Raw genomic sequence first — 27,911 nt, 5'->3', positions numbered from 1 at the left:
TTTTTTTTTTTTATCTTAGTTGACATAACTAACTACACACACACACACACACACACACACACACACACACTTGTAAAATTTTCTACTTTACAAATGCAGAACACAGTAAAGCAACTTGCCCAAGTATTAAAACAAAGTTAATAATTGATGAAAATAGATGTTCGTGTTGAATAGTAGTACCTCAAAGTCTAGAGAAGAGTCTCTAGATAAGTTTAGAGGTGAGGAGAGCTTAGAGACAGGCAGCTGAGTTGCCTGAAGCTGTCTACCAACAGTTGGATGATGGCAGAGCTGGGATAAATTTCTTGGTCTGCTGAATGGAACTCAAGGGGCTCCCTGCCCCTCAGCTCTGCCTCTTAAGGTAGAACACAGTCCCTTTGGATGCAGTGTTCATTCCACTGTCCTGTGCTGTCTCTCTGAGGCTGAGTTCAGCTATGGAGGCAAGGCCTCTGTCCATGAAGCACTGAAGATGCCTATACAATATAGAGAAACCTTAAGAACTGGAAACTCTCCCAGCCCAGGCCAAATGGTCTCACTTCCTGGAGCCTGTTACTAGTGCTTACTGATCAGCTCTTTCTCTTTTAGATATTGATGGCCCCAAAAACCTGGTGACTGACCAGGTGACTGAGACCACTCTCAGTGTCTCCTGGGACCCAGTGGAGGCTGACATTGACAGGTACATGGTCCGTTACACCTCTCCTGATGGAGAGACCAAGGAGGTGCCTGTGTCAAAGGATAAGAGCAGCACTGTCCTGAGGGGCCTGAGGCCAGGTGTGGAGTACAAGGTTGATGTGTGGGCCCAGAAGGGGGCCCAGGACAGCCGGAAGGCCAACACCAAGGCTCCCACAGGTATGGACATGGTAGCCTGAGGATGTGACACATTTCATAGTAGACTTTAGGATGGATACTTGCTATTCTTTGTCTGATCCTGGAAAAAAACAATGATTGTATAAGAGCAGAGTGAGGTATACTTTTGTCATAACACCTACACTATCCCCACATGACCTTTACATTTAATCCAGAAATATGGACTCATAGTTTGGTCTCACAAAGTTTAGTGATTGTTCACATAAACACACAGTTCTTCTAATTGTTCATTTCCATCTCTGTCAAACACTGAATTGTTTCATCTTGAAGATGAAATGACATAAAGAATCACATGCTTTAGGATCTGAGAGCTAAGAGCTTTAGGACAATGGTGCTTGCTGGACTTTCCTCGGAATAGGAGAACTTATAGTTCTATTAGTGAGTAGATTCTCCTTTGAGGACCATGTGTTCCACTTTGACAGTCCTAGAGTTGCAGTACATACATAACATACGTAACAACAGTTGGTAATTTCAAAGCTTTCCCGTTTCTGTTTCATTTGCAAAGAATAGCCTTTACGAAGATGTGTGTATACATAAAATTCAGTCTTTAGAGTATACAGCTCAGCAATTAGTATTACATATTGACAACATTGCCCAACAATTAGCACTATTTAGAACATTGTCATCACAATAAAGGAACATGACATGCATTACCATTTATTGCCCATCCTCTTTCCCCTCCCATCAGTAGCAACAGCCGTCTGTTGTAGATTTCTCTGTTCTGGACAGTTGTAATACATGGACTAACACAGCATGTGACATTTTGTGATTTACTACTTCCACAAAACATAGTTTTCAGGTTCATCTGTGCTATAACATATATTGACATTTATTTTTATTAACATTAATATTTCCTTGTATGGGTATACACATTTGTTTACTGCTTTGTCTCGGTGGCTATTTGGTTTGTTTCCACATTTTAACCATCATGAGTAATAACACCGCAGCATTCATTTCTCTTAGGTAGATGTATTAGAAATGGATTGTTAATCCTATATATTTAATTTTGAGTTCCTGCCAAAGTAATCTCCAAAGTGGTTGTGCCCTTTTACATACCCACAAGCAAAAACAAGGGCAAATGTCTTCATTCACTTGGTCCTGAGAAGAATTTGTTGTATTGGAAGAGCAGGGGTCCATGTTTTTGTTCCTAGCTGAGAATCCTCAATCTAGTGGAGTACATGATTTCTATAATTCACATAAAGTAGGATTCATAGTGTCTGACTCAGGAAACACTCATGGAATACTGAAGCATCTTACTGTGTGTGTATCTCAAATCCACATTTACAGGTGAGGAGACTGAGTTTAGTTAGCAGTCGAAGTCTCCAAGGCCACTGGGCTAGGAATGTTTTCACTGTCCTGGGCTACTTCCTTGAGGATCCAAGAGTCTAGTTGTGGAGATAAGATCTCTGTCCATGAATCAACTTAACACCAGTATAGTAGATGGGAGAAATTGTAAGAACAAGAATGAATGCTTAGACCAGACTGAATGATGTCTGCTGTGTCTGTTATGCGCATGTGTGGTGTGGTGGTGGTGGTGGTGGTGTGTGTGTGTGTGTGTGTGTGTGTGTGTGTGTGTGTGTGGTGCGTTTAGACCAGTGGTTCTCAACCTTCCTAATGCGGCAACCCTTTAATACAGTTCTTCATGTTGTGATGATCCCCACAACCATAAAATTATTTTTGGTGCTACCTTATAGCTTTAATTTTGCTACTGTTATGAGTAGTAATATAAATATCTATGTTTTCTGTTGTTCTTAGACAGGTCCTATGAAAGGTTGTTCAATCTCCAAAGGGATTGTGGCTCACAGAGAATCACTAATTTAGACAGAATCTTATTGGGCAGCCTATATTGATCTCAAATTCATGATCTCATGACTCCAGGCCTCAGCCTTCTGAGCACTTGGGATTACAGACGTGAGACACCACACTTGACTTACTAGTGGTTATTGATCAAGCTTTTCCTTTTAGATATCGACAGCCCTAAAAACCTGGTGACTGAGCAGGTTACAGAGAGCACTGCCACTGTGTCCTGGGACCCAGTAGAGGCTGACATCGACAGGTATGTGGTGCGCTACACCTCTGTCGATGGTGAGACCAGGGAATTTCTCGTTGGGAAGGACCAGACAAGCACCGTCCTGACAGGCATGAGACCAGGTGTGGAGTATCAGGTTGACGTGTGGGCCCAGAAGGGGACACGGGAGAGCAGGAAGACCAGCACCAAGGCCCCGACAGGTAATGGACATTGTTCCTTGAGAAGGTAGCAGTTATCATCTTACACCTATGGGAAGTCATGTTTGGGTTTCTTTCACCACTGTGATGATCAATGATTTCGAGAGAATCAGGACGGCAGATCATTTTCATATAGCTTGCACCATCTCTAAGTGCCTTTGACACACGTCTCTTAATAAAGACCTCCCGTTCAGCCTTACACTTCAGCCTCTTGGAGGATGATGATGGGTTGTGGATATAACTCAGCAGTAAGTGCTTGGATAGCACCAGCAAGGCCCTGGGTGTGATCTCAGGCTGGAGCTGACCAAGAGTGACAGGCGACTTCTGCCCAGTGTTTTTCCAACTCTGTTTTCCCTTTGTGTTTAATCTCAAAGTATTTCTCTTAGTGAAAAGATAGAAGGGAGATGTATGTTCCTGTCTGTGAGGTAAGTACTTTAGGAAAATGGCTTTCACTGTGATCACTTTGAGCAAGGAGATGTTACTTTTTTAGTGGTAAATCCTCTCCTGAGTGCTGTGTTTCATTCTGGGGATCGTACCATTTTTACTCCGTATTTGGTAATTGTAAGGCCTACTTGTCTCTGCTTACACATTTTGTGAGAGCAACTGTATTAGCAGATATCTACATATTGAAATTCACCTTTTAATATGTATGATTCAATTAATTTAGATGACTAACAGAGTTCTGTAACCACTACTATAATCTGTTCTCACCACCATAAAGAACTAAGCTCAGACTCACAGCCATTGCCAGTCAGTTTCCAACCTCACTCTCTCCAACACTACTAACAGTGGCTGTCTGTCTCTATAGTTCTCTGTTCTGGACATTGTTTATAATGGATTTATCATCTATACGGCCTCTGATGAAATCTCATTCATTCAGGTTTCTTTGTGTTGTGACACATATCAGTATGTAAATTAGTATTTCATAGTACATGTGAGCTCATTTGATTTTCAGTTTGCTACTTGTTTGATATTTGGATTAATTTAACTTTTAAAAGTCTATGATGAATAATGTTATAAGGATATTTGTATATATTTTTGTGTGTACATGTGTGCATGTGTGTGTGTGTGTGTGTGTGTGTGTGTGTGTGTATGATGCTGGGGATCAAACCTAAGAACTGGTCCATGCTAGGCCAGTGGTTCTCTATATTCCCATCCTTCTGTGTACAAGTTTTTGCATACATATGCCATCACTTTTCTTAGTTATGTAACTAAGAGTAGAATTTCAGAATCATCTGTCAATTCTAATTCTAATCTATTAGAGAAAAGTTGAGATAGGATTCTATATGCTGACTCGTGACGAATGAGCATTATTTTGTATGTGCACTTCATCCTTAGAGGTATTGGCTAAATTGGTAGAGCAGGACAGAGTCAACATCTTCAAGTCTGAGAATCTCTCAGTTCCATGAAGTGAGTGGTTTCTATAAGTCACATAGCTGATACCTTGTGGGTTTCATTTCTCAAGTACTCACGCAATACGGAGGTATCTTCTAATTTATTAACCCAGGCCCACATGTACAAATGAGAAGAGTGGTCAGGCTATCACCCAGTTACCCAGGCTGATGGCAGAGTTGAGATAAAGTTCTTGGTCTGCTGAATGGAACTCAAGGGGCTCCCTGCCCCTCAGCTCTGCCTCTTAAGGTAGAACACAGTCCCTTTGGATGCAGTGTTCATTCCACTGTCCTGTGCTGTCTCTCTGAGGCTGAGTTCAGCTATGGAGGCAAGGCCTCTGTCCATGAAGCACTGAAGATGCATATACAATATAGAGAAACCTTAAGAACTGGAAACTCTCCCAGCCCCCGGGCCAAATGGTCTCACTTCCTGGAGCCTGTTACTAGTACTTACTGATCAGCTCTTTCTCTTTTAGATATTGATGGCCCCAAAAACCTGGTGACTGACCAGGTGACCGAGACCACTCTCAGTGTCTCCTGGGACCCAGTGGAGGCTGACATTGACAGGTACATGGTCCGTTACACCTCTCCTGATGGAGAGACCAAGGAGGTGCCTGTGTCAAAGGATAAGAGCAGCACTGTCCTGAGGGGCCTGAGGCCAGGTGTGGAGTACAAGGTTGATGTGTGGGCCCAGAAGGGGGCCCAGGACAGCCGGAAGGCCAACACCAAGGCTCCCACAGGTATGGACATGGTAGCCTGAGGATGTGACATATTTCATGGTAAGCTTCAGGATGGATACTTGCTATTCTTTCTCTGATTCTGGAAGAAACCAATGATCGTAGAAGACCAGAGTGGTGCACTTTTGTCAACACCCACACCATCCCTCCATGCTATTTAACACGTTAGTTCAAAGTAAGGACCCCATATTCTCCTCTTCTTTTGTCTCTTGAAGGTTAATGGTGATTGACACATCTACCCACTGTTTATCAAGATGTGTATTTCCTTTGTGGTCAGTCTCAAAAGGATCCTCTTGAAAAGAAAGGGCATATGCTAGAATCTGTGAGCCACATTCTTTATTGAAATAAATGGCTTTTGCTGTGCTTTCTTTGGGACAGAGAAAGACATTGCTTTCTTAGAAAAGAAGCCCTCTTGAGTACTGTGTTTTCTCCTCTGAAGATCCTGTGACTAATTATATCTATGAACAGCTGATGATTCTGCAGCTTTTCCATCTGTGTCTCCTCTTCATCAAGAACAGCTTTCCCGAGATGCCTTTTCACACTACAGTTCACCCTCTTGAAGAGTCCCGTTCAGGGGATGTAGTATTTTCTTGACAATGTCCCAGAATTGCACAATGACTGCCACTATTTCAGTGACATCACCAGCACGAGGAACCTCCTGTCACTCACCAGCAGCTTCCCAGCCCCATTCCTTGCAGCCTTAAGTAACAAGTGCTGTCTGTCTCTGTGGAGGTCTCTGCTCTGGATGTGTCTTTTTAAATAAAAGTGTATTTTTGTTAATTCTTAAGAATTTCATAATGCACACAGTGCATTGTGATCATTCCCCACTCTCCCCACCTCCTCCCAAGATGGGTTGTTGTCTCTTCCTTCTTCTTTATAACCCATGAAGTCCACTTTATACTACCCATACACTCATGGGTGTGGGGCCATCTGTGGTTGACCTACCATACCCCTAAAGACCCTTTTCCAGATCCTGTCAATTGTCAATAGCTCCTCATCTGGGGGTGGGGTGCCCTGAGTCCTCTCCTATTCATGTTGCTGGCAGTTCATGATTACAGTGGTCTAGTCATGTCCACAGACCCTGGATTTTTTTGTTTTGTTTTGTTTTGTTTTTGTGCAGTTCCTCTCCAACTCTGGCTCTTACAGTCTCACTGTCTCTTCTTTGTCAATGGTCCCCAAGCCGGGGTGTGTGGGATATAGATGTCATGTTTGTGGCTGAGCCCTCCACAGACATTTGTTCTCTGAACTGTGACTGGCTGTCAGTTTTTGTCATCAACTTCTGTTCACTCCACAAAGAAGCTTTTCTGACTTGTTATAGATGTATGTCATATTTCATGTGGCCTTTCGTGATTCACTTTTCTCATGAAACACTCTTTCTCAGGATCTTTCTCATTGTAGCATGAATCCATTCTAAATTTTATCATTAGTGTATGTTTCATTGTATGGCCATATAACAATTTGTTTCTCCATTTGTCACTTGTGAAATTGTGCATTGTGCCATAGCATTTGTCTCCTAGTTTGTTTCCAGGACATAAATTCCTAGGAGTAGAATTTCTGAATCACTCTCTTATTTGATCGTTTATTTTTCACTGTATTATATATACCAGTATATTTCCATAGTGTATATACTGCTTTATAAGCCCATTAGGGGGGAATAAGGGCTTGTTTTCTTTCTTTGCTCCGAGGAATTTGCTGAGTTGACAGCACCCTTGTTTTACAATTAAAAATCCCCAAACCAGTGAAATCTTTGATTTCACCAAGACATATGGAGAGCTGGTGAAGGTAGGATTTCATTTGTGAAGTATACACAGAATATTGACCTATCTTATAACCTAGTCTAAGGGTCACATTTATGCAAAAGGAAACTGGCTTTGGTGGCCCTCCCATTGTCCCATTCTTTCTCTCTGAGGATCCAAGAGTCCAATTGTGGTCTCTGTCTATGAGACCACATACTGGCAATACACATATGAGGTCGAAAACTCTAAGATCGGTAACTCAGCCCAAGCACAATGACCTTAGTCTCTGTGTCTACCCTAGTTAGTGTTTATTGACCAGTGCTTTTCCTTTCAGATATTGATAGTCCCAAAAACCTGGCGATCGACCGGGTGACAGAGACTACTCTCAGTGTCTCCTGGGACCCAGTACAGGCTGACATCGATAGGTATGTGGTGCGCTACACCTCTGCTGATGGAGACTCCAAAGAATTTCTGATTGGGAAGGAACAGAGGAGCACTGTCCTGACAGGCCTGAGGCCAGGTGTGGAGTACAAGGTTGAAGTGTGGGCCCAGAAAGGAGCCCGGGAGAGCAAGAAAGCCAACACCGAAGGTCACACAGGTAATGAACAGCATGGGTTAGCAGTATGATGGCTGCCATGCCAAGCTTAGGGGAAGTCAAGTTTTAATTTCTTCCTGTGACACAGATGGGTATTGATGAGTTTTGGAAGAGCAGCTTTATTTCTTGTATGATCAGCTTCACACACCATCCCTTGTTTCTTTCAACTGGTTTCCTTATGTGCTAGACCAGTGCTTCTCAACCTTCCTAATGCTGCGACCCTTTAATACAGTTCCTCATGTTGCAGTGGTCTCCAACCAGAAAATTATTTTTTGTTGCTACTTCATAGCTATAATTTTGCCACTGTTATGAATTATAGTATAAATATCTGTTTTTCCCCAATCGTCTTAGGTGACCCCTGTGAAAGGATTAAACCCGCAGGTTGAGAACCATTGGTCTATGTTCTCTGCAAACCATTTCCAAGCTGCTCAGCTGGTTGTGTGTGCAATTCCTCTTCCAAGTGCTTGGATATCTTGCTAGAGATGTTGTTTTCATGAATAAGATGAGAAAATGAAAAAATTAAATTTTACTTTAAGATTCTAGATTTTACATCTGCTGTCACAAGTGAAGGTTTGGTTCTCCACATCCAAATCATATTTTAATTATAAAACAATTTTGTCACTATAAATGATAAATCCTAATGACAGTAAAGAGAGCTTTCCTGTCATGCTAATGGACACAAACTTGTTTGTAAAACCAAGGTCTCCAACTTGAATCTCTGTATGTTGACTGTTGCATGCCTCGCATATAGAGCAAAGGCTTGATAGTCCTTACTAAATGAATGAGAAATTAGGTTTTTTTTTTTTTTTTTTGAACTTTTAGTAGAACTCATACACTAGGTTTTCTGATTGTGGTTGGTTGAAGTCTCCATGTGGATAGGGAAGCATTCCTAGGAAGAGATGTGCATGTGTGAAGACAAATAAGAAACAAACAGCAAATGAACAAAGCCCACCAAAATAGAGTATATGAGATAGAAAACAACAGAAAATGAAATGAAAACTCACCAGTCACCATAGCTAGCAGTTTCTGCACCCTGAACCTGTTAATGGTACATATTGATTTCTTGTTGCCATTACCATCATCATCATCATCATCACTACCACCACCACCACCACCACCATCATCATTTGTGTGTGTGTGTGTGTGCGTAGGCACACACAGGACATGGTACATGTATGGAGATCAGAGGATAATTTTCTAGAGTTAGTTCTCTCCTACAGTTTCAGGGATCATAGTCAGGTTGCCACACTTGTGCAAGCATCTCTACTGACTGAGCCATCTTGCTGACCCAATAGCACATACTGACTAAGATTTTTCCTTGTAGACATTGACAGCCCCAAAAACCTGGTGACCAATCAGGTGACTGAAAATACAGCCACCATCTCCTGGGACCCTGTGCAGGCTGATATTGACAGGTACATGGTGCGCTACACCTCTGCTGATGGAGAGACCAGGGAGATTCCAGTGAGGAAGGAGAAGAGCAGCACTGTCTTGACTGGCCTGAGGCCAGGTGTGGAGTACACTGTCCAAGTGTGGGCTCAGAAGGGGGCCCGGGAGAGCAAGAAGGCCAAAACCCAGGCCCCTACAGGTAATGGATGCTGTTCATTGGGAATATCAAGCCTGTCACAGAAGAGCAAATGCTCTTTTTCTTTTCTTACACTGATGTAAGATAGGAGGTGAGGGATGAACAGGCTGGGTTAATAATAGAGATGTGTCTATTACTGCTGTGTGATGGCACTGGTGCTTTGGGGTCTGTGACCTCAGAGACTGGACTGTTTCAGTTTGGCACCTTAACCCATTTCCTCTGACATACATAGCACCTGTCAGAGACAAGGCAACATTGTAAACAGCAAACATTTATTTTATTTTATTTTGGGTTTATAGTTGTAGAGAAGAATCCCAGTGTCTAGGTTGTCTTGCATCATAACAAACATGGACAAATGAACGCATAAGACAAAGAGAAGGCAAGGTCTTGAACTGAAGCCTAGATCTCAGCTGACTGATGCCCCACTCCTGTGGAGGCATCAGTCCCTTAGTGAGGGCTCTGCTCTTGAAAGCTCTATTTCTTAAGACCTTACTGAGGGTTTTGATGTAAAAGAAAGAAAGAGAGAGAGAAAGGAAGAAAGAGAAAGGAAGGAAGGAAGGAAGAAAGAAAGAAAAGAAAGAAAGAAACCCAAACCCAAACCTCCCATTCATTTTCAAAGAGAACAAAGAACAGTAACAGATCCTCTGCCGAGTAGTCCCCCTAACGCCTTGAAACTTTTCCTGTAGCATATGCCCTTAATTGTTAATGTTCCCCAGCTACTGAAGATTTTAGGAACTAATGTGAAATTAATATAAAAGTTCTAAAATTACTGGATTAAAGAACTGTGTTGAGGCAAGCTGTTCCATGTAAACTTCTTTCCTAATAGAAACCATGTGGTATAAAGTTAAAAACGTCACCTATGGGAAGCAGGAGAGCCCCATGTCTAGTGTGAAGCTAATGCTTCATCACCATCTTTTAAGGGCATGAAGGATGGAGTGATGAATAACTAGGTATGATTTGTGCTCTCCTGACAGCCAGTGGGAGAGACAGGCAATAGACAAAAAGGAAAATATATAACTTTAAATTATAGTTGCTCTACGAGGGGCATCAAGATGGTGTAGGTTGAGAGAAGAGTGGAATGGAAGGTATAGTGATTAGATGGGGTGAGATGGTCATAGGGTCAGATGTACCAGAGAAATGATGATCAACAACATAGTTTATACAGAATAACAGAGTGTAAGTGCTCAGGGCTGACATGGTAACTCCCTCTATGCAGGAGACCCAGGTTCCTTATCTGTTGCGTATCTGTCACCCTTAGGGAACTGTATTCGTTTACTTGGTGAACATACATCTGCATTCCAGCCTCTGAAAAGAGGCCTTGGAAAGGGGAGGGCATGGCAGGAACATTCCATGCATCAGTTCTCAAATTCTTTCTAAGATCCAAGATACAGTGCCTGGCCCCAGTGATAGGGCAGCCTGAAGAATGAGGTCCTCAGATGGATGGCCACGTACTCAGCTTTAACTCTGCTACACTGCCCTGTTAAATTGCCCCCTCCCCGCCCAAACTAAAATAAAACAAAACCACTCCCCCCAAACCCAACTACTTTAATTAGATAAACATAAGTAAAGCCAATTACTTGGTCAGACTAACCACATTTCATGTTGTCAGTAGCCTAATGGCTCGGTGATGTGTTGGCCAATGTGGAGGAGAAGCCAGCCATTTCTGGTATAAGTAATTTCAGGACTGTAGTCTGTAATGAGATGATTGAGAAATGGGGAGAGATAGGTATCACTGGAGCAAGAGGTGAGAGAGCGAGATGGAAAGGAACAGAGTCGTCAGGTTACACAGGAGCACACGATGCCTGAAGGAGGAACTGTGCTGTAGCTAGAGATTAGAGACACAGCGCAGTAGTCATCTGAAGACATTTTTTTCAGGACACAGTGAGAATAAGTTGAAGAGATGACAAGGGAAGAAATAGATCAGTAAAGGAGTTACTATTAAAATCTGGTTAGCAACAGTGGAGGGGTGACAGCAATAGGAACACAGAGAAGGTGATGGCTGACAGCATATTTTGTAGATAGGAACAGTTGTACTTGATTGATGAGACATGGAATAAGGAAAAATAAAGAGTCAAAGTATGACTGTGTCTGCTTTGAGCACTATGAAAGACTGCGGCACTATTTGTCTTTTCTTTTTTTTTGAGAAAGGAGACTGAGAGGTATTTATTTCTTCAGGGAGGCAATGAAGACTTAAATATTTAAATTTGGAGTATGTGTGACATTCTTTTGCTAAATACATGGTTTGCTTTTATTACTTCCACAAATACATAGTGGGGATGAGCCAGGCATTGTAGAGGATCTGCACTAGTACATACAAACCAAGGGCTTAGAACTGTTCTCTTGTTCCACAAGAGCAGCCAGTAAGTACTTCAAAGCACAGGTATGGTAGGATCATATTAGTGAGAAATGGGTAGGGAGGGAAGAAGAAAGAGAGGGAGGGAAGGAAGGAGGGAGAAAGGATGAGAGAGAAAGAGAAAAAGGAAGAAAGAGTTTAGAAGAGAGGAGAAAGAAAAAGTGAGACAGAGAAAGGGAGAGAGAGAGGGAGAGAGAGAAAGAGAGAGAGAAAGAGAGAGAGAGAGAGAGAGAGAGAGAGAGAGAGAGAGAGAGAGAGAGAGAGAGAGAGAGAGAATATGAGAGAACATACAATCCAATCTTTAGATGTTCCAGCGTATGAAGGTTGCAATCAAAGGCTGAAGAGGCAAGGCAGAGGTGCCAGTGAATTAAGAACATTGGGAGAGTATGAAACTATGGAAGCCAAGAGCTGAGAGCCTTTTAAGAATGGAATGGATCTGTTCTGTATAATGTCACTCAAAGACTGAGTAAATTAAAACAAACAAACAACAAAATGAAAAGACTGAGTAAACTGAGGATGTCCATGTTCATTAGAGAGTTGTCCATATAGAACATTTTAGTGACCTATACTAGCAGATTTGATGGTATGGTGCAGGGCCATGATGGAGCTGAGCTTGAATGAGGTGGATCTGTGTATTTCAACATAGATGAAATACACAGATCCTTCTCTGGTTTATAGTGAGATGGCATGAAATGTGAAAAGAAGGGGGATCCTTGATATTGACTTTCTGAGACTGATGGTGGAGGGGAAAATACGAAAGATCAAGAGATAGAGAGAGGAAGAGAAGAAAGCCCTGGAGATGGTGGGAAACTTCAAAATTCAGAGTAGAGAGTTCTTTGTTTGAAAACAAGAAATAGGGAAGAGAATCTTCACTGTTCTTTTGTAAGCCAAGGGGCCAGAGGGTATTTGGTGAAGCACAGTAGCTGCAAAGGAGAGTGTGCAGGAGATTATTTCAACAATGGTTTCAGTGGCTTAGCTAGTTCTGATTTTCACTGTGGTACTGATGAGAATGGGAAGGACAGAACACTTCCAGAGGGATAAATGTAGAGAAGACATGGCTCTGTTGATTGTGATGTCCAGCACCTTGTTACCCTGAAAAATGGAAGCTGGAGTACTCTCTCTCTCTCTTTCTTTTTTTTCTTTCTTTTCCTTCCTTCCTTCTTCCCTCCCTCCCTCCCTTCATTCTTTCCTTTCCTCCTCCTTCCCCCCTCCCTCCTTCCTTTCTTTTAATTTTTGAAATAGGGTCTTACCATGTAGCCCTTGCTGTCCTTGGATCTGTGCCCCTCTGGCCTCAGAACTGTTGGGATTGCAGGAATGGGGCACTATATTTGCCTTGTTTCTATATTTATACCACTATTAGCGGTAAAATTATGCCAGTAATAATTATACCACTATTAGCTCTCTTGAATGGAGGAAAACTCTTGTGGCAAGGGTGGTGAGATGCTTTTTCATGGTTCTAAACTCAAGGTCTTTTTTTAAATCTTAAAAAAGAAATTGACAGCCCCAAGAACTTGGTGACCAACCGAGTGACAGAGAATACAGCCACCATCTCCTGGGACCCGGTGCGAGCTAACATTGACAGGTACATGGTGCGCTACACCTCTGCCGATGGAGAGACCAAGGAGATTCCAGTGTCAAAGGATCAGAGTAGCACCATCCTGACAGGCCTGAAGCCAGGCATGGAATATACCATTCATGTGTGGGCCCAGAAGGGGGCTCGGGAGAGCAAGAAGGCCAATACCAAGGCCCTAACAGGTACTATGATACTTCAGTCTTTCCAAGAGTGAGTCTTCCTCTGTAGAAAGGAGGGAGGGAGGAGGAATGGTTGCTTATCTGAAGATGTTTTCCAGAGTGGTTCTCCACTAACCTTGTTTGTGTATGTTGTCTGTGTTTACATGTTCATGTGCATGTGTTCGTCGGCACGCAGGTCAGAGGTTGAGGTGTCTTTCTCAGTTACTGTCCATACTATTTTTTTGAGATGGTCTCTCTTTGATTTGGCTAGGCTGTCTGGTCCGTAAAGCGCAATGGATCTGTCTCTGCCTCCTCTGCCCTGGGATTACAAATATGTGTTACTGTCCCTGGCTTTTTATTTGGGTAGTAAGGATCTGAACTTAGATTCTCATGCATGCATGTGAAGCACTTTACACACTGAGACTTTTCTTCAGCCTCATAGTTCTCTTTCTCAGGTAGTGCTTTGACAGGTCAGGTATGACCGAGGGCACCATAATACATGGTTGTTTAAGTTATTCTTCCCTAGCCTATTGGCTGAAGCCAGATGCCAGGATCTCTGTCCCTGGTTTGTGTTAGAAATTGGTTGGGTCTAAGCTCCTGTAGGGAGAAGAAAGAAACAGGAACTGATGCTCCAAGGGACCCAAAGTCTGTGGTCCCTTTGGGCATTCTGAATAAGGTCCATTTATCTCCTCTATGGTCAGTAGAGGTGCCCTAAATTTCTTGACGTTTTTTATTAGTTAAAATTAGCTAGCATTACTGCCCCCCATGTTAAAATATACTAAGAACAAAAACAAAAAATCACATTAGAAATATGTGTAAAAGACAAATTAAAAACCAAACCCTAGTTCCAGGCTCCTAGAGTCTTGTGTGGCTCCTAGAGGCCATGGATGGCCGCTGTCCTCTTCTTCATCTCCCCAATACTCTTCTTCCCTACTCATCTCCTCTCCCCCATTTATCTTCTCGTTACTTTACTTCCCCCAATTTAAAACAATTACATTACATTTCTCTCTTTCCTTTCTTCCCCTCTCTCTCCCCTCTCCTTCACTTCCTCCCTCCACCTCCTCTCTCTCTCTCTGTGTATGTACGTTTGCACATGAGCACGAGTTTGCCACGGCACACATGTGGAAGTCAGAGAACAATGTCCAGGAGTTGGTTCTCTCCTTCCTTCACGTAGGTTCTGGGATCAAAGTCAGGTTGTTAGGCTCAGTGGTAAATAATCACCTGCTGGTAGAGCCATCTCGCTAGCCTCACCTTTCTAAATTTTAAAGGCAACAACAAAGTTACCATCTTCTTGCTTCATAGAAACAGGAAATTAACCAAGTCAGACATCCCAAATCCACAGCCAGGGGACAGTGGTTAATCAAAGAGGAGGCAGAAACTGCCTCAAAATATGTTAATAGTTGTGTGCTGATTTAATTCTGAAGGAAATTCAGTCTCTCTGTGTGATGGATAGAGAATGATCCATGCCAGATGTTATGCTTTACACAATCAAACCAAGCTGATATTACGGAGACTCAAAATTTGTGAAAACAACCTAATTCAAAACAACAGCTGTCTGATTTCTATTAAAATACTACAATTCAGTTCTCAGCTGAAATGCTACTGGGTAGAAAATAGCCTGGAGATGTCTTTTTGGGAACTTCTAAATTAGAATCGCCTTTTATGATTTTTTTCCTTCAAAGTGGAAATTTCCATTCATATCTTATTTCCTTAAAAATATGAACATTCTGACAAGTTTTGGGGGAATTAGTGTTTTTGCTGAGCTTTTGTTTTCCTGGTCTATGGTACATGCTCACATACCCATGCATGCCCTCTAGTGTCTGCTTACAACCCATTCATGCCCTCTGGTGTGTATTCACACACCCATGCACACCTCTGGTGTATGCTCACACACTGGTCCACGCCCTTTGGTACCTGCTCATCTTTATGCATGCCCTCGGATCTTTGCTCACACACCCGTGAATGCCCTCTGGTGTATGCTCACACGTCCATGCACACCCTCTGGTGTGTGCTCACACACCCATGCACACCCTCTGGTGTATGCTCACACACTGGTCCATGCCCTCTGGTACCTGCTCATCTTTGTGCATGCCCTCGGATCTTTGCTCACACACCCATGCATGCCCTCTGATACATACATACTCATGCACGTCCTCTGGTGTGTGCTCACACCCCCATGGAGACCCTCTGGTATATGCTCACACCCCCATGCATGCATTCTGGTGTGTGCTCACACACCTGTGAATTCCCTCTGGCTTTGTCTGCACCCTTAGCCACCGGGTCCTTCCCCTTCTGTTTCTGAGAAAGAGTCTTACAGGAAGGTCTATGGCATCAAGCCTTCTGAAATCCTCCTGGCTCGACCTCTTGACTGCTGGTAGGGCAGGCATGAGTGACTGCACCCATTATCTTTTTAAATATATAAAAACTATCTCTTATTTTTGTACTGGATATATACTGAAGGCCATACTTAAGAAATAAACTTTTGTATTTTATACTAACTTAAATTTATCCCAAGTACCCTTACACATTGTGGTTTCTAATCTCAGTATATAAGTCCTTGGGGGGGGGGGTGTCTCTCAGTGCTAGGCATTAGAAGCATGTCAGTTTTTCATTGCCTCTCCAGATAGGTAGGTGCCTTTGAGTGATCCCTGGGTTCTCTGTGCAGGACCTTTTGTGATCTGTGGCTCTCATCTTTCCAAATCACTCGAGAAGCTCCACCACCATAGAGAACCTATTACCAAATTAGACTGCTCATATTTACTGCTCTGGGAATCTCCTGAGGAAACGAGGCCCAGAGTTCCTCCCTCTAGAGACTACTCAACGCCCTATTCCTAGATCCTCTTGACCTCTACAGGTCTGTACTTCTAGAGGCGAAGGCTAAGGAGACCCTGAGCGAGAACAGGATTGCCATCGGCTTGAAGGCTCAATGTCCCACTGAGAAATGGGACAGATGACTTAAACTTGTGCATGCTTTAGGAACAATAACTATGTGGCTTCTCATTTACAGAAATTGACCCTCCCAAAAATCTTCGTCCATTTGGTGTGACACACTCTGGTGGCGTTCTGACCTGGATGCCCCCCTCTGCTCGAATTGATGGCTACATTTTGACCTACCAGTTCCCAAATGGCACTGTGAAGGTATGAAGACTTCTCGTACTTCTCTTGGTGCCTTCTCTTTCCAGCCTCCTTGTAGTACAATTTGTTGGCTTGACCTGTTGATTGGCCACCTGCTAAGTACAGTTATTTGTGAACGCCGTGTTCTGTGTAGGGACTAACCTCTGTGCCTGCTCCTAACTACTACACATTTGCTGGCTGTGTGTATTCTCTGTTTGATCATTCATTTGTTTTTTTACTGCTTCTTTTAAAGTTCTAGTGGCTCAAACTCAAGGTCTTGTTGCATACTAGGCAAGCTCTGTATCATCAAGCTTCACTGTCAGCTCTGCTATTTCCTACTTCCTCCTGCTCCTCCTGCACTTCCTCCTGCTCCTCCTGTTCTTCCTCCTACTCCTCCTGCACTTCCTCCTGCTCCTCCTGCCCTTCCTCCTGCTCCTCCTGTTCTTCCTCCTGCTCCTCCTGTTCTTCCTCCTGCTCCTCCTGTTCTTCCTCCTGCTCCTCCTGCCCTTCCTCCTGCTCCTCCTGTTCTTCCTCCTGCTCCTCCTGCCCCTCCTGCCCTTCCTCCTGCTCCTCCTGCACTTCCTCCTGCTCCTCCTGTTCTTCCTCCTGCTCCTCCTGCCCTTCCTCCTGCTCCTTCTGCCCTTCCTCCTGCTCCTCCTGCACTTCCTCCTGCTCCTCTTGCACTTCCTCCCGTACTTCCCCCAGCACCACCTTCCTCCTGTATCTCCTGCTTCTCCTGCACCTCTTCCTGCTGCACCTTCTTCTGTGTGACTCCTCCTCCTGCTTCTTTTGCTCCTCCCCCTTCTCCTTCTCCTCCACTTCCCTTCCCCCTCCCTCTCCTTCTCTCGGACTTTCCCTCCTCCTTCTCCTCTTCTGTAAATTGTTGGGCCTGCTTAATATATTTAAGTTCCAGGAGGACTGAGACGGTTTTTGTATCTAAGGCACTTAGGATAGTGCTTAGCATGCGAATATTTTCTTTGTTTTATTTATTTTGGCAACAGTGAGGCTTGAACTCACGGCCCTGTACATGTTAGGCAAGTGCTCAACCCCTGAACTATGTCCCTAGCCCTTTTTAGTATTTTTATTTTGTGACAAGTTCTCACTACTCACTGTTGAGTTTGACTTCAAGCTTGAACTCTTCTTGCTTCAGTCTGGAAAGCAGCTGGGTCAGAGGTATGTGCAGCCACACTCCAGGCCACCAATAAAAATCTACTGAATAAATAGATGACTATTATTTTAAGGGCTAGCTTTCCTCGGGAATCTCTGAAGTCCAGCAAACTTGGCCAGTAGAAAATTGTTTTTCTCTCTGTGGCAATAAATAAGCAAACAGATAAAAAAGAAATAAGAAGGAAAAAGAGAAGAACACATTGACTTACTCATTATTACAATGGGTGCATCTGTCCGGCTTGGAGAGTTTAGTCCAGTGTTTATAGAGTGAGTAGGGCATATTCAGGATTTCTTGAAATACCAACTACTTCTGTGTCTCACAGTTATGATGGCCAGTTTGCTTTCTTTCTACAAACATGTTCTTAATCAAACATTGTCAGCCTACTGCTGATAGCAGTTGCTATAGTCAGTGCCTCTCCAGCTATCTGAAGGACCAAGTCCCTAGGCAACCTGGCTGGTGCTCCTGTGGTGGCCATGCATAGCCTCAGTTCTCAGCTAGCCCTGCTAGCAGTGCAGACTCTCCATGTTGTGGCCCTCCACAAAAGTGACCGACATTCACTGGGATTCTGGGCAGCCATTGAGCACTGGGAGAGCTTCTAATGTCACGCTTGGAAATGCTGCTGATGCCCAGGGTGCTGGGAAGAGAAACTGAGTTGCTCACTGACTGTTTCCTCTTTTGGTTGTAGGAGGTGGAGCTCCCAAGAGGCCAGCAGAGATTTGAGTTGCAAGACCTGGAACAGGGCGTCACTTACCCTGTTTCCTTGGTTGCCTTTAAAGGTAATCAGCGGAGCCGCAGTGTGTCTACCACCCTTTCTACAGGTAAAGTGGAATCTAGCCCTTTAAGTGACAATAAATAGAGGGCGAGCATTGGAGGAGACAGGGAGGAGCATGGAGTTATGGGGAAATGAAAATGGGGTTCTGGGTTGCAGACAAATTCACCCCCACAGTGACAAGACTCAAGAGGGAGGTGGGGAAGGCTGAGTGTTAGACCTAGGGAAGTTGACATAGGACAACGAGGGACGTAAGCCTAACTTGAAGCTGCATTTGCAGAGTTTGCTGGGAGCAGAGTGATGGCCAGCTCGCCTTCCTTCTAAAATCATGTTCCATGACCAATATGTGAGCTAAGAATTGGAAAAAGCAAGATAGTGTAGGAGGGTATGAAATAATTTCCAAACCAAGTGGGTTGCTTTGTGACAGCTAAAGCTACAATGCCTCTTCTTCTTTCCCTTCTAACACTGTATTTCTGCTTGGTCTCAGTGGATGCCCGCTTTCCACACCCCTCAGACTGCAGTCAGGTTCAGCAGAACACCAATGCTGCCAGTGGCCTCTACACCATCTACCTCAATGGCGATGCTAGCCGGCCCATGCAAGTGTACTGCGACATGGACACCGACGGAGGCGGCTGGATTGTGAGTCCTAATGGTGCTCGGGGGAGCTCCATGGAACATCTTGTTTCTTAGCCCAGGGAGATGGTCACAGCTGCTCCCTGGAGGTCCTATTTTTTTCTCTGCCCATGGGGGAAGGAAATTTGATGGCTTGTAACTGTGTAGAGATCTTGCCCCATTGCAATGAGAGAATTTAGGGCTTAACACTGGTCACAGAACAGGCTTGGTTAAACCAGAGCTAATGACTATGAGTTTAGCATCATTTAATAATGCCAGACATGTGTATTGCTCCTAAATTCTACCCTTTTCAAAGCATTTTGAAAAACACGACCCTCACATGAAATTTAGTATGAGAGGATTATCATTCTTGTTTTGCAAAGAGGGAAGCTGAAGCTTACAGAGAAAAGATCTTTGGTTGAGTCAGTCACACATGTCAGTGACATTGCTGGAGCCACATTCCAGGAGTCACATCTGCCAGATCCTCGGTCTTCCTGATGGCTCATGTCAGGTCACACAGGATGGAAATGTATGGCTTCTTTCAGGGAATCAGTCCTTTGAACTAGGGCCTCTGGTTTTTGGTCTACACCTTGGCTCTGTAGGACAGAAACAAAATCTTAGGACTTTGATTTGAGTAAGGCCAGAGCTTGGGAAGCTTGGGCTGGGTCTATGCTGTCCCAGTCTGCCAGGAAGTTTTACTTTCTTGGGCCACTGACTCCTTACACTCTGAGAGTTCTTTCATTGCTTGCTGATTCGGTTCTATGATGAATCTTTGAAGACTGCAGGTGGATTATTCATTCTTTCTCTCTCACTTGGCTTCTCCCTGTGTTTGAGCCAATTGAGGGTCTTATTTTTCTCTAATGATAGGTAGCTTTCACCTGCTGTGCATTGGAACCAATTGTGGGAGAGAGAAAGCATGATCTCACAGTGTCTAGCTATGTTCATTTACACGTTTGCTCAGGGCTCTGGGAAGCCAGATATTTTTTTGAGCAGCCACAGGTAAAATGATATTATCTGATGAGCAGCAATGAAGAGCACATAGTGTCTGCCCACGATGAAGAATAATGGAAAGTCTGTTTCATCTAACAATTGGTTGGATGGCAGAAACTCTTGATTTTTAAAATAACACAACAGATTGTAACATGGGAGGTCTCCCACCTAAGCAGCCCCATAGGTCTGTGCCTGCTGCTTTTCATCAGCACCATTGTATCTGAGCATCAGCTCCCTCAGGCCCACAGCCCAATTTACCACAGTTGTGCCTGTAATTGACCACTGGTAGGATGTCTGTACTGTTTAGTGTGGCCTTTTTTGAAATTGAAGCTTGTACAGGGAAGGAACCATTTATCTAGGGCAGGAGAGAGAGAGAGAGAGAGAAAGAAAGAGAGAGAGAGAGAGAGACAGAGAGAGAGAGAGAGAGAGAGAGAGAGAGAGAGACAGAGAGAGAGACAGAGAGAGACAGAGAGAGACAGAGAGAGACAGAGAGAGACAGAGAGAGACAGAGAGACATAGAGACAGAGAAAGAAACACACAGAGGGAGGTAGAGAGAGACAGAGAGATAGACACCGAGACACAGAGATACAGAGAGAGACAGGGAGACGGAGAGATGGAGGGAAGAAGAGGTGGTAGTGGTTGTCTCTCTCTGCACAACCCATGATATAGAGTACAAATATTTATTGAGTACCTACTGTGTGTCAGACATAGACTAACCATCCAGGAAAGAACAAATGAAATGAATCTCTGACTTCAAGGGACTTGCTTTCTGTATACCCACACAAATGAGCCTGCCCGAAACACTGTCATTTGTAGAACTACTGAATCCCCACACCATCTTGTGTTGTTTGCCCCAGCCTCCAGTAGGTAATATATGCAGACTGTACAGAGGTCTCCTTTGAGCCAGGGGCTCTGCAAGATATATAGAGTCCTGAAAACTTCTACTATATATTTCACTTACTGTTTTGAGGTTTTATTTGGTTCAAGGGTCTTCTGCCTCTTAAAAATAACCCAGGCTTCTATTGAGCTTTTAAAATCCTTTTATGGACGTTACTCTCTGGTCCAGGCAGCAGGCACCTAATTTGATGAACAGGCAAAAGGACTTTGCCCCCAAGGCAACCCAGACGGCCAGGAGGAGGCTGGAAAGAACATCAGGGAACACTTAAAAGTTTCAAGTCTTTCCATCTTGAAAGTCTAAGGGCTGCACCAGGGCCTCTTTCCACAGGCAGCTCAGTGCAAGTTTGACGTTCCTCTCCTGATGTAGCTGGTCACGACAGTAGGTAACTTCTCCATGACAATGACAGTGCTGGATTGTCAAACCCAACATAGATATTTTACCACCTCTCAAGATTTATTTCCTTTTACTATTTTTTCAAGTAGTTCATTGTAAAGCATTTAAGTCTCAAAATTGATTAAGAGCCTCGATCAAAGCCATCTGATCAAGATGTATAAATTATCTGTGTGGGTCAGTACACTTAAATATGATATAATATGATGGAAATCAACAATTATTAAGCAATAATAACAACGTGTTGTTATCTGTATGTGCCAGACTCTGCTATTGTATGACTTGCTGACCTTGCTGAAGACTTTAAGCTCTAAGGTCGTGGGCCCTAGTTATCCCTTGACTTGACAGTTCAGAGAAGTGAAGCTTGGGGCTGTAGCTGTGGCTTAATTGGTAAAGTGCTTGCCTAGCATGCTCAGAGTCCTGGGATTGTTCTCTGGTGCCACAGAAAACTGAGTGTGATGGTACATGACTGTAATGCTAGCACATGGGAGGCAGAGGCAAAGGGATTAGAAGTTCACGATTGTCCTTGGCTAGGTTCGAGTTTGAGACCAGCCTGGACATACTGGGGCATTTTAAAAAGCAAAACAGAACAACAAAACCCTGAGGCCAAACATGCTCACTGAAGATAGAAAAATTGGTATCGCATATTTCATTATAGAAAAGCAGGCTCAGAATCAATCCCAGCCTTGTGGTGGAAATGCTTCTTAACACAGTGGACAGACACATAAGAAATATCAGTACATGTCCAGCCTAGATTGCACTGAAATCTGAGAGCAGCTTGACACAGGCTCCTTACTAGGAAACAAATCATCCAAGCCTTTAGAAATACTACCGAGGAAGTAGGCCTGGGGAAGCTAGATTCCTAAACGTTCTGACCAAAAGACTGGCCTGGCCATTAGCTTTGTTTGAGCCACCAAATGGTTGTGTGGATATGGCTAGTCTTCTTGGACTTTGCCATCTGTAAAATGGCATTGTTATTTTTTTTCTCTCAGAGTCAACATTCATTAGATGTCCTGTAAATGGTTGTTATGTTAAGTATGCAAATAAATGAAGAATGAAGGGAAAAAACCCAACCAAATAGAAGAAAAAAAAATCAAACTAAGTGGGGGAAGCTTTAATAAATGGGCAACGGAGCAACGGGGCAAAGGAGCTAGGAACAGCATGCTAATTAACAGTGTTACTGTGTGTAATGGCTTGCTGTGATTTTCCCTAAATTCTTCTCATCAGCTTATGCCCATTTACGGGATGTTTTTGGAGGAAATGTACCATTCCATCTAGCCTTCCCAGAATCTCTGTGGCAGGCTTCTCTTCCCCACTCCTCTCTGATGAGATCAGAAACCAAAACGACTGACTCACTATCCTCCACGCCAGGAAGTGTCTGTAGCTGACTTGGAGCCTGGAACATTCTCTTCCCGTGGGTGTCTTTATTCAGCACCTCCTCAGCCACAAGGCTGTTGTGGTGCTGACGGGAGTTAGTGGAGAGCGGCCACGTGCGACTTCAGCTCTTCTTATTCGGAGAGAAAAATGTAAAGATTACACAACCATTAATTAGGTTTCCTTTACCAAATCCAAGGCTTCAGTTTCATGTTGGGGCTTCTTACCTTAGATCCGTACAAGGGAAATGCAGGTAGACATACAACTCTAGACTTTGGCAAGTGGTTGCTAATCATCGCTGAGTGGGCCACAACAGCTTTGAGCTTGGTCTCAAGTTCACGTGGCATAATACACATGACTCTTTTCAATACTGTTTGCAGGTGTGTTTGGGTTTAGGAAAGTTTTTGAGTTTATCTCCTATAAAGGAGTCTGATTAATCTAAGGGGGAAGTGGCCTTTTCTTCCTGAGTAGAGATCTTTTTTTGTGTACAAAACAGCTGAGCTGCTCATTGTTCTGAAATAGAACCAAATCTCTAATTCTCATTTTCCTTACTTCTCAGCCCATCCCAGCCTGGCTTCTTGCTTCTTTCTAACACAGCCCTTGCTGAAGTATCCAGGGATTTCCATGTCACGATATCCCAGGGAGTTTTGATCTTACATCTCTTCACCACTCATCAGTACTGAGTACTACTGACCACTATTTCTCTGTGAATAAACATTGTTTTTTACTTTTCTTTCTATATCCATAGCTGCTGCTTCTCTCCCTAATGAAATCATCCATGCCTATGAGCATACTGGAGGTCTTCAAGGATTAATTCTGTGCTCCTCTCTCCTCAGGTCTGACTTTCTTTGTCTATGGCAGCCTCCTCCCCTTGTGCCTTCACTTGGGAGTCTCAGTGGATCTCTGTGTTCATTAGGACAGCATGGTTCCACGGCAGTGACAATGACAAGCCACCCTCCCACTCCCATGCTCTAATAATACTCATGCAGTCGCTTTGAGTGCTATCTCATCAGTTCAGGTTGCTTCCATCTTGTGGCTGGGCCATGGCAACATGAGGCTTTTACCACTGTGCATGTCAGTGGAAGACAGTGTGGAGAACCCCACCTACTCTGGACCTCCTGTTTACAGCCTTTGGCCTAGGAATAGTCACATATTTTTTTTTAACTTAACTGCAAAGGAAGCTGAAAAACGTCCTGTGTTTTTGGGACAAGGAGAGTGAAATAGGACTTGGTGAACTCCTGCCATTTCCCCCGGATACATTCCACCTTAAAGACCAAGCCTAGGTCTCTTGTCAGCACCCTAACCCCTTCTGCTGGTGATTTGAGACCCTTCTTTACCAGGAAACCTCAGAAAGAATTAATACTGGACCAGGGATGTAACTCAGTAGTAGAGGACTTGCTTAGCATGCACAAGGCCCTATGTTTGATTCCCAGCACAGCTAAAAGAAAGGAGAACAAACAAACTCCCAACTCACACAGTGTCCCCAAGTGAGCTTGATACGGTTCCAAAAGCTGTCCCTCTCAGAATCTTCCTTCTATAAGAACAGCTGAGTAAATAGTTACCCAGTTCTGCAATCAAAACTCCTACAGAACAACCCTGGTGGGGTTGTGTAGTTTTTCAAGTCCTAAAAACTTGGACTGGAATCCCAATTACTAACCAACTCATCGTGTGCTCGTGAACTCTCAGTGTTGACACCCTTTGTCATCCTGACTGTCAAGTTTACCTTCTGCCGACATCTGTCTGCCTTCAGGGTAGCTTCTTGTCTAGCTTACCATTCCCTGTGAACAGCACAGTGCAGTGGTCTTCAAACTGGTTACCATGTCTTCCACTCTGACCACTGGCCAGGCTATTCTCTACACTGTTGCCAGCAGGATCTGGGGAAACCTCTGTTTCCTGTTTACAGCCTTCCAAATTTACCATTGCTTTTTACAGTGGACCAACATCTTCAACCAAATTGAATCCCAATCCCAGGGTTGACCTTTGCGAGTTTTCCAGCCTCCTCTCCTAGTCCTTCGTGATGAGCACCCAGAACCAGGGTCAGGAGCCTTCCTTTCTCTTCTTGTTGCTCCTGCCTAGCCTGCACACTTCTGATACTTCTAGGAGAGTCCTGTTGGCTCTTGCTTAGATGCAGCCCCACTGTATCTTTCCTTCATAGCTCTTATTATTGATTTAACGAATTCTTATTTGTTTGATTACTTAACTCATGTCTATCTTATTACTGGAATGTTTGCTCCATTTGGACAGGAACCATTTCTATTTTATTCATTTTGGCCATCACCTTGTGTGTTTTCTACTACACAGGAGATGCTCAATAAATACTTGTTGGGTGAACTCCTGCTGTTCCATAAATACTAAATACTTGCTATATTAGGATTCTTGAGAATAAAAATAATTCCTGCTTTCAAACTATTTATGTAGAAGATAAAAGACAGCATATATATAGATCATGCTCCAATTGAGTTGAGAGGTTGATGATTGTATGCCATAGACAGCAAAGATCTGGAATCTTCTGTCTTACACAACCAACTACTAACAATATATCATCAGCTCTCCCAAGTTTTTATGTGCTCTAGGATTAAAATTTCTTAAGGGTAGAAGTGTTCTCTGTTAGGTGCTATATATTTTCATTCCTGGAATATATATTTTACCTAAAATTCTTATTAATGTAGTAGACAGTATACTCAATATACTGAGATATAAATAAAAATTGCTTCTAAAGAATTAGGATGTACTATTGTAAAGTCAGTGTATATACAGGTCCATGGTACTCTCTTGCCTCCCAGGATCACCTGGAAAATAAAACTACCATTTCTCTGCCCCCCAGTAAAATCTGTTCAATGGTAGAGCAAAGCATTCATTTCCTTTCTCAGGTCTTCCAGAGACGGAACACTGGGCAGCTGGATTTCTTCAAGCGTTGGCGGAGTTATGTAGAAGGTTTTGGGGATCCCATGAAGGAGTTCTGGCTTGGTATGATCTCTGAACGTCAGGAAGGTGGGGTTGTGGGAGGATTCTGTCCCTCTTGATAAGCTGGTCAGGTCATTTAAGGAAGCTCCCCATTTTCAAGGAGCAGTCCAAGGGACAGGTACACTGTTGTGTTGCCATGCTGTTGGGAACGGTCTTGCACAGCAAGGACGGGTGAAGAGATAGGACTACCCGAAGTGGCTTTTACTACATACCTAAGCTCTACAGAATCTTTGCAGAACCTGGATTTCATATAACTTCAGTAGAAGGACAATTGATTGATTTGGATCCCAGGCTCTCATTAGGAGGATGTGCTAGCAGTTCCTGTAATTCTGCTGCTGTACAGCCAGGCTTTAAGGGCCTTAGTTTTGCCCATTTTCCCTCTGCTCTCTTTTGGAGCAGATGTTCACAGAGAGTTAAGTAGCCAATAAAACATCTACTGGGAAATACGAAATTAAAAAAAAAAATCGGATCTGGGTATTCAGTGTCTGCTAGAGTAGATGAGGCTTGTGCGTAGCGAGGTACAGAGTCCCCTTTGAGAGCTGAAGATGAGTAGCTACTTGATTTATTCTTTTACTTGTGAGATGTGTGGACAGAAAAAAAAAGGGGCCTGCTACTGCTTTGGAGAGGTAGAGCCAGTGAGAAGATTACCCCAGTACTATACACTCTGTTCTACCTGCTGGCATTCCATGAAGTCATTAGCATGCCATGCCAAAGAAATAAGGGCGAGAATATTAGCACCCCGGGAGAAAGAGTTGGGAAAGCTCTTTATTAGCAGAGAAGATTAAATACTGAGATGACTTTTATCTCTGGACTCTCAGATGCAGACAGTGAGAACTCTCACACACAAGAGTTGATTGGTTATTTGAATTCCACTCCATGTTTTTAGGACTTGATAAACTACATAATCTCACCACTGGCACTACCACTCGGTATGAGGTGAGGGCAGACTTACAGACTTTCAATGAATCCGCCTACGCTGTATATGACTTCTTCCAAGTGGCATCCAGCAAAGAGAGGTACAAGTTGTCGGTTGGGAAATACAGAGGCACAGCAGGTAAGAGAGATGTCTCACTCCGGTAGTCTCCTTGTTACCGTCAGCTAAGGCTTGGTTTGCATGTGCTGTGGATGTGGGCTGTGGGATACTGGTATGCAGAGGTTGGGTGTCTTTGCTAACAATGGAGGTCATGCTCTCTGAAGGGGCTTGAGCGTAAAGGAAGTAAGAACAAACTTTAACCATAAAACTGGATTGTTTTTTGTTTGCTCTCTCTCTGGCACCTGACTCTCCTTTTATTCTCCCCTGGTTTAGGCTGTTTTATACATTTCTGAGCAATTTTATTCTGAGCCCTTCAGTGAACTTCCATACACAGTGTGATGGTTATGCTTGTGTGTGTGTGTTATTATTGTAACATTTTGTGGTATTTTGGTGTGAATTAAGACAGAAAAATGAGAGTACTAAGTCAAGCAGTAAGAACTTTAGATCTCATTAACTTACACAACAGGGACAACACAAAGATGAGTAGTTTAGCCAAAGGAGGGACTCTTTTAGTCTCCATTAGATGCTCACTGGATTTTAGCTAGTGGGTGATATATTCAGTTGTACAGTGAATGAAACACAATTAAACATCATGACTGAACTGCTGGGATTATACTGACAAACATTTTAAGAGGGGATGGTGTGGTTGTGGTTGTTGCTTCAATACGGATACTTTAAAGATGATATTTATGGCTTCTCTGCCTTTGATCTGATTCCAACTTTGGTGTAGCCATGTCTAAATGTGTTACTGGCAAAATTAGCTGACTGTATAGGAAGCACATAGAAAGAGAAGAATAACTTTTGCAGATCAAGTGGTATGATAAATAAAGAGCTAAGGAATGGAATGGTGGGTACATCAAGGACCTGAGTGGCTAGGGGAAGCTTCCTGGAGGACATGGGGGTGGGGTTGGCTCAGACAGAGGGCCAAGCACAGATGGGAGAAAAGGAGGGGCTTGCCACATCTGAGGGTACCCAGGAGGAATAGAGGACTAACCCAAGGCAAACAGATTGCTCTGTACTCCAAAAGATTTGTAGGTCATCTCAAAATTGTGTCCTCAAGGATCTCTGAGATCTGGGGTTATGATCTGAAATGGTCAACTATGAATGGAAAATGTTGAGGTTTGGCCCTTTGCTATGTGCTGTAATGCTAAATACTGGTCCTCAGGGTCTGGTTGTTGCCAGGAATGAGAGAATCTGCATGTAGATCCAAGTAACACATGTAGCCTTGATCCCCAAGTTATCCCTGATTGGTGAATAAAGATGCCTACAGCCTATAGCTGGGCAGAGGATAGGTGGGTTTCTGGTTTCTGGGCTTGGGGCTTGGTGTTGGGGGCAGGGGCCATGAAGAGGGGAGAGAGAGAGAGAGAGAAGAGTGAGTGAG

The 27,911-nt window shown here is 43.6% G+C and overlaps 1 protein-coding gene across 2 annotated transcripts in view; it reads left to right on the top strand.

The window, feature by feature from the left end:
• Positions 1 to 27,911, top strand: part of Tnn (tenascin N) — a 69,167-nt gene that overhangs the window by 30,957 nt on the left and 10,299 nt on the right. For both annotated transcript variants that reach the window (XM_031342207.1, XM_031342209.1), the window contains 11 exons: positions 583 to 846; positions 2,830 to 3,093; positions 4,958 to 5,221; positions 7,289 to 7,552; positions 8,874 to 9,137; positions 12,979 to 13,242; positions 16,226 to 16,356; positions 18,186 to 18,318; positions 18,757 to 18,908; positions 25,404 to 25,500; positions 26,384 to 26,551. In XM_031342207.1, coding sequence (XP_031198067.1) covers positions 583 to 846; positions 2,830 to 3,093; positions 4,958 to 5,221; positions 7,289 to 7,552; positions 8,874 to 9,137; positions 12,979 to 13,242; positions 16,226 to 16,356; positions 18,186 to 18,318; positions 18,757 to 18,908; positions 25,404 to 25,500; positions 26,384 to 26,551 — 2,265 coding nt within the window. The remainder of the gene's footprint in view (positions 1 to 582; positions 847 to 2,829; positions 3,094 to 4,957; positions 5,222 to 7,288; positions 7,553 to 8,873; positions 9,138 to 12,978; positions 13,243 to 16,225; positions 16,357 to 18,185; positions 18,319 to 18,756; positions 18,909 to 25,403; positions 25,501 to 26,383; positions 26,552 to 27,911) is intronic.

This window comes from Mastomys coucha, unplaced genomic scaffold (assembly GCF_008632895.1).
Source record: "Mastomys coucha isolate ucsf_1 unplaced genomic scaffold, UCSF_Mcou_1 pScaffold1, whole genome shotgun sequence".
In the NCBI taxonomy this organism is placed as follows: domain Eukaryota; kingdom Metazoa; phylum Chordata; class Mammalia; order Rodentia; family Muridae; genus Mastomys; species Mastomys coucha.
The sequence above is the reverse complement of the archived record's forward strand: the minus strand, read 5'-3'. Positions and strand labels throughout refer to the sequence as shown.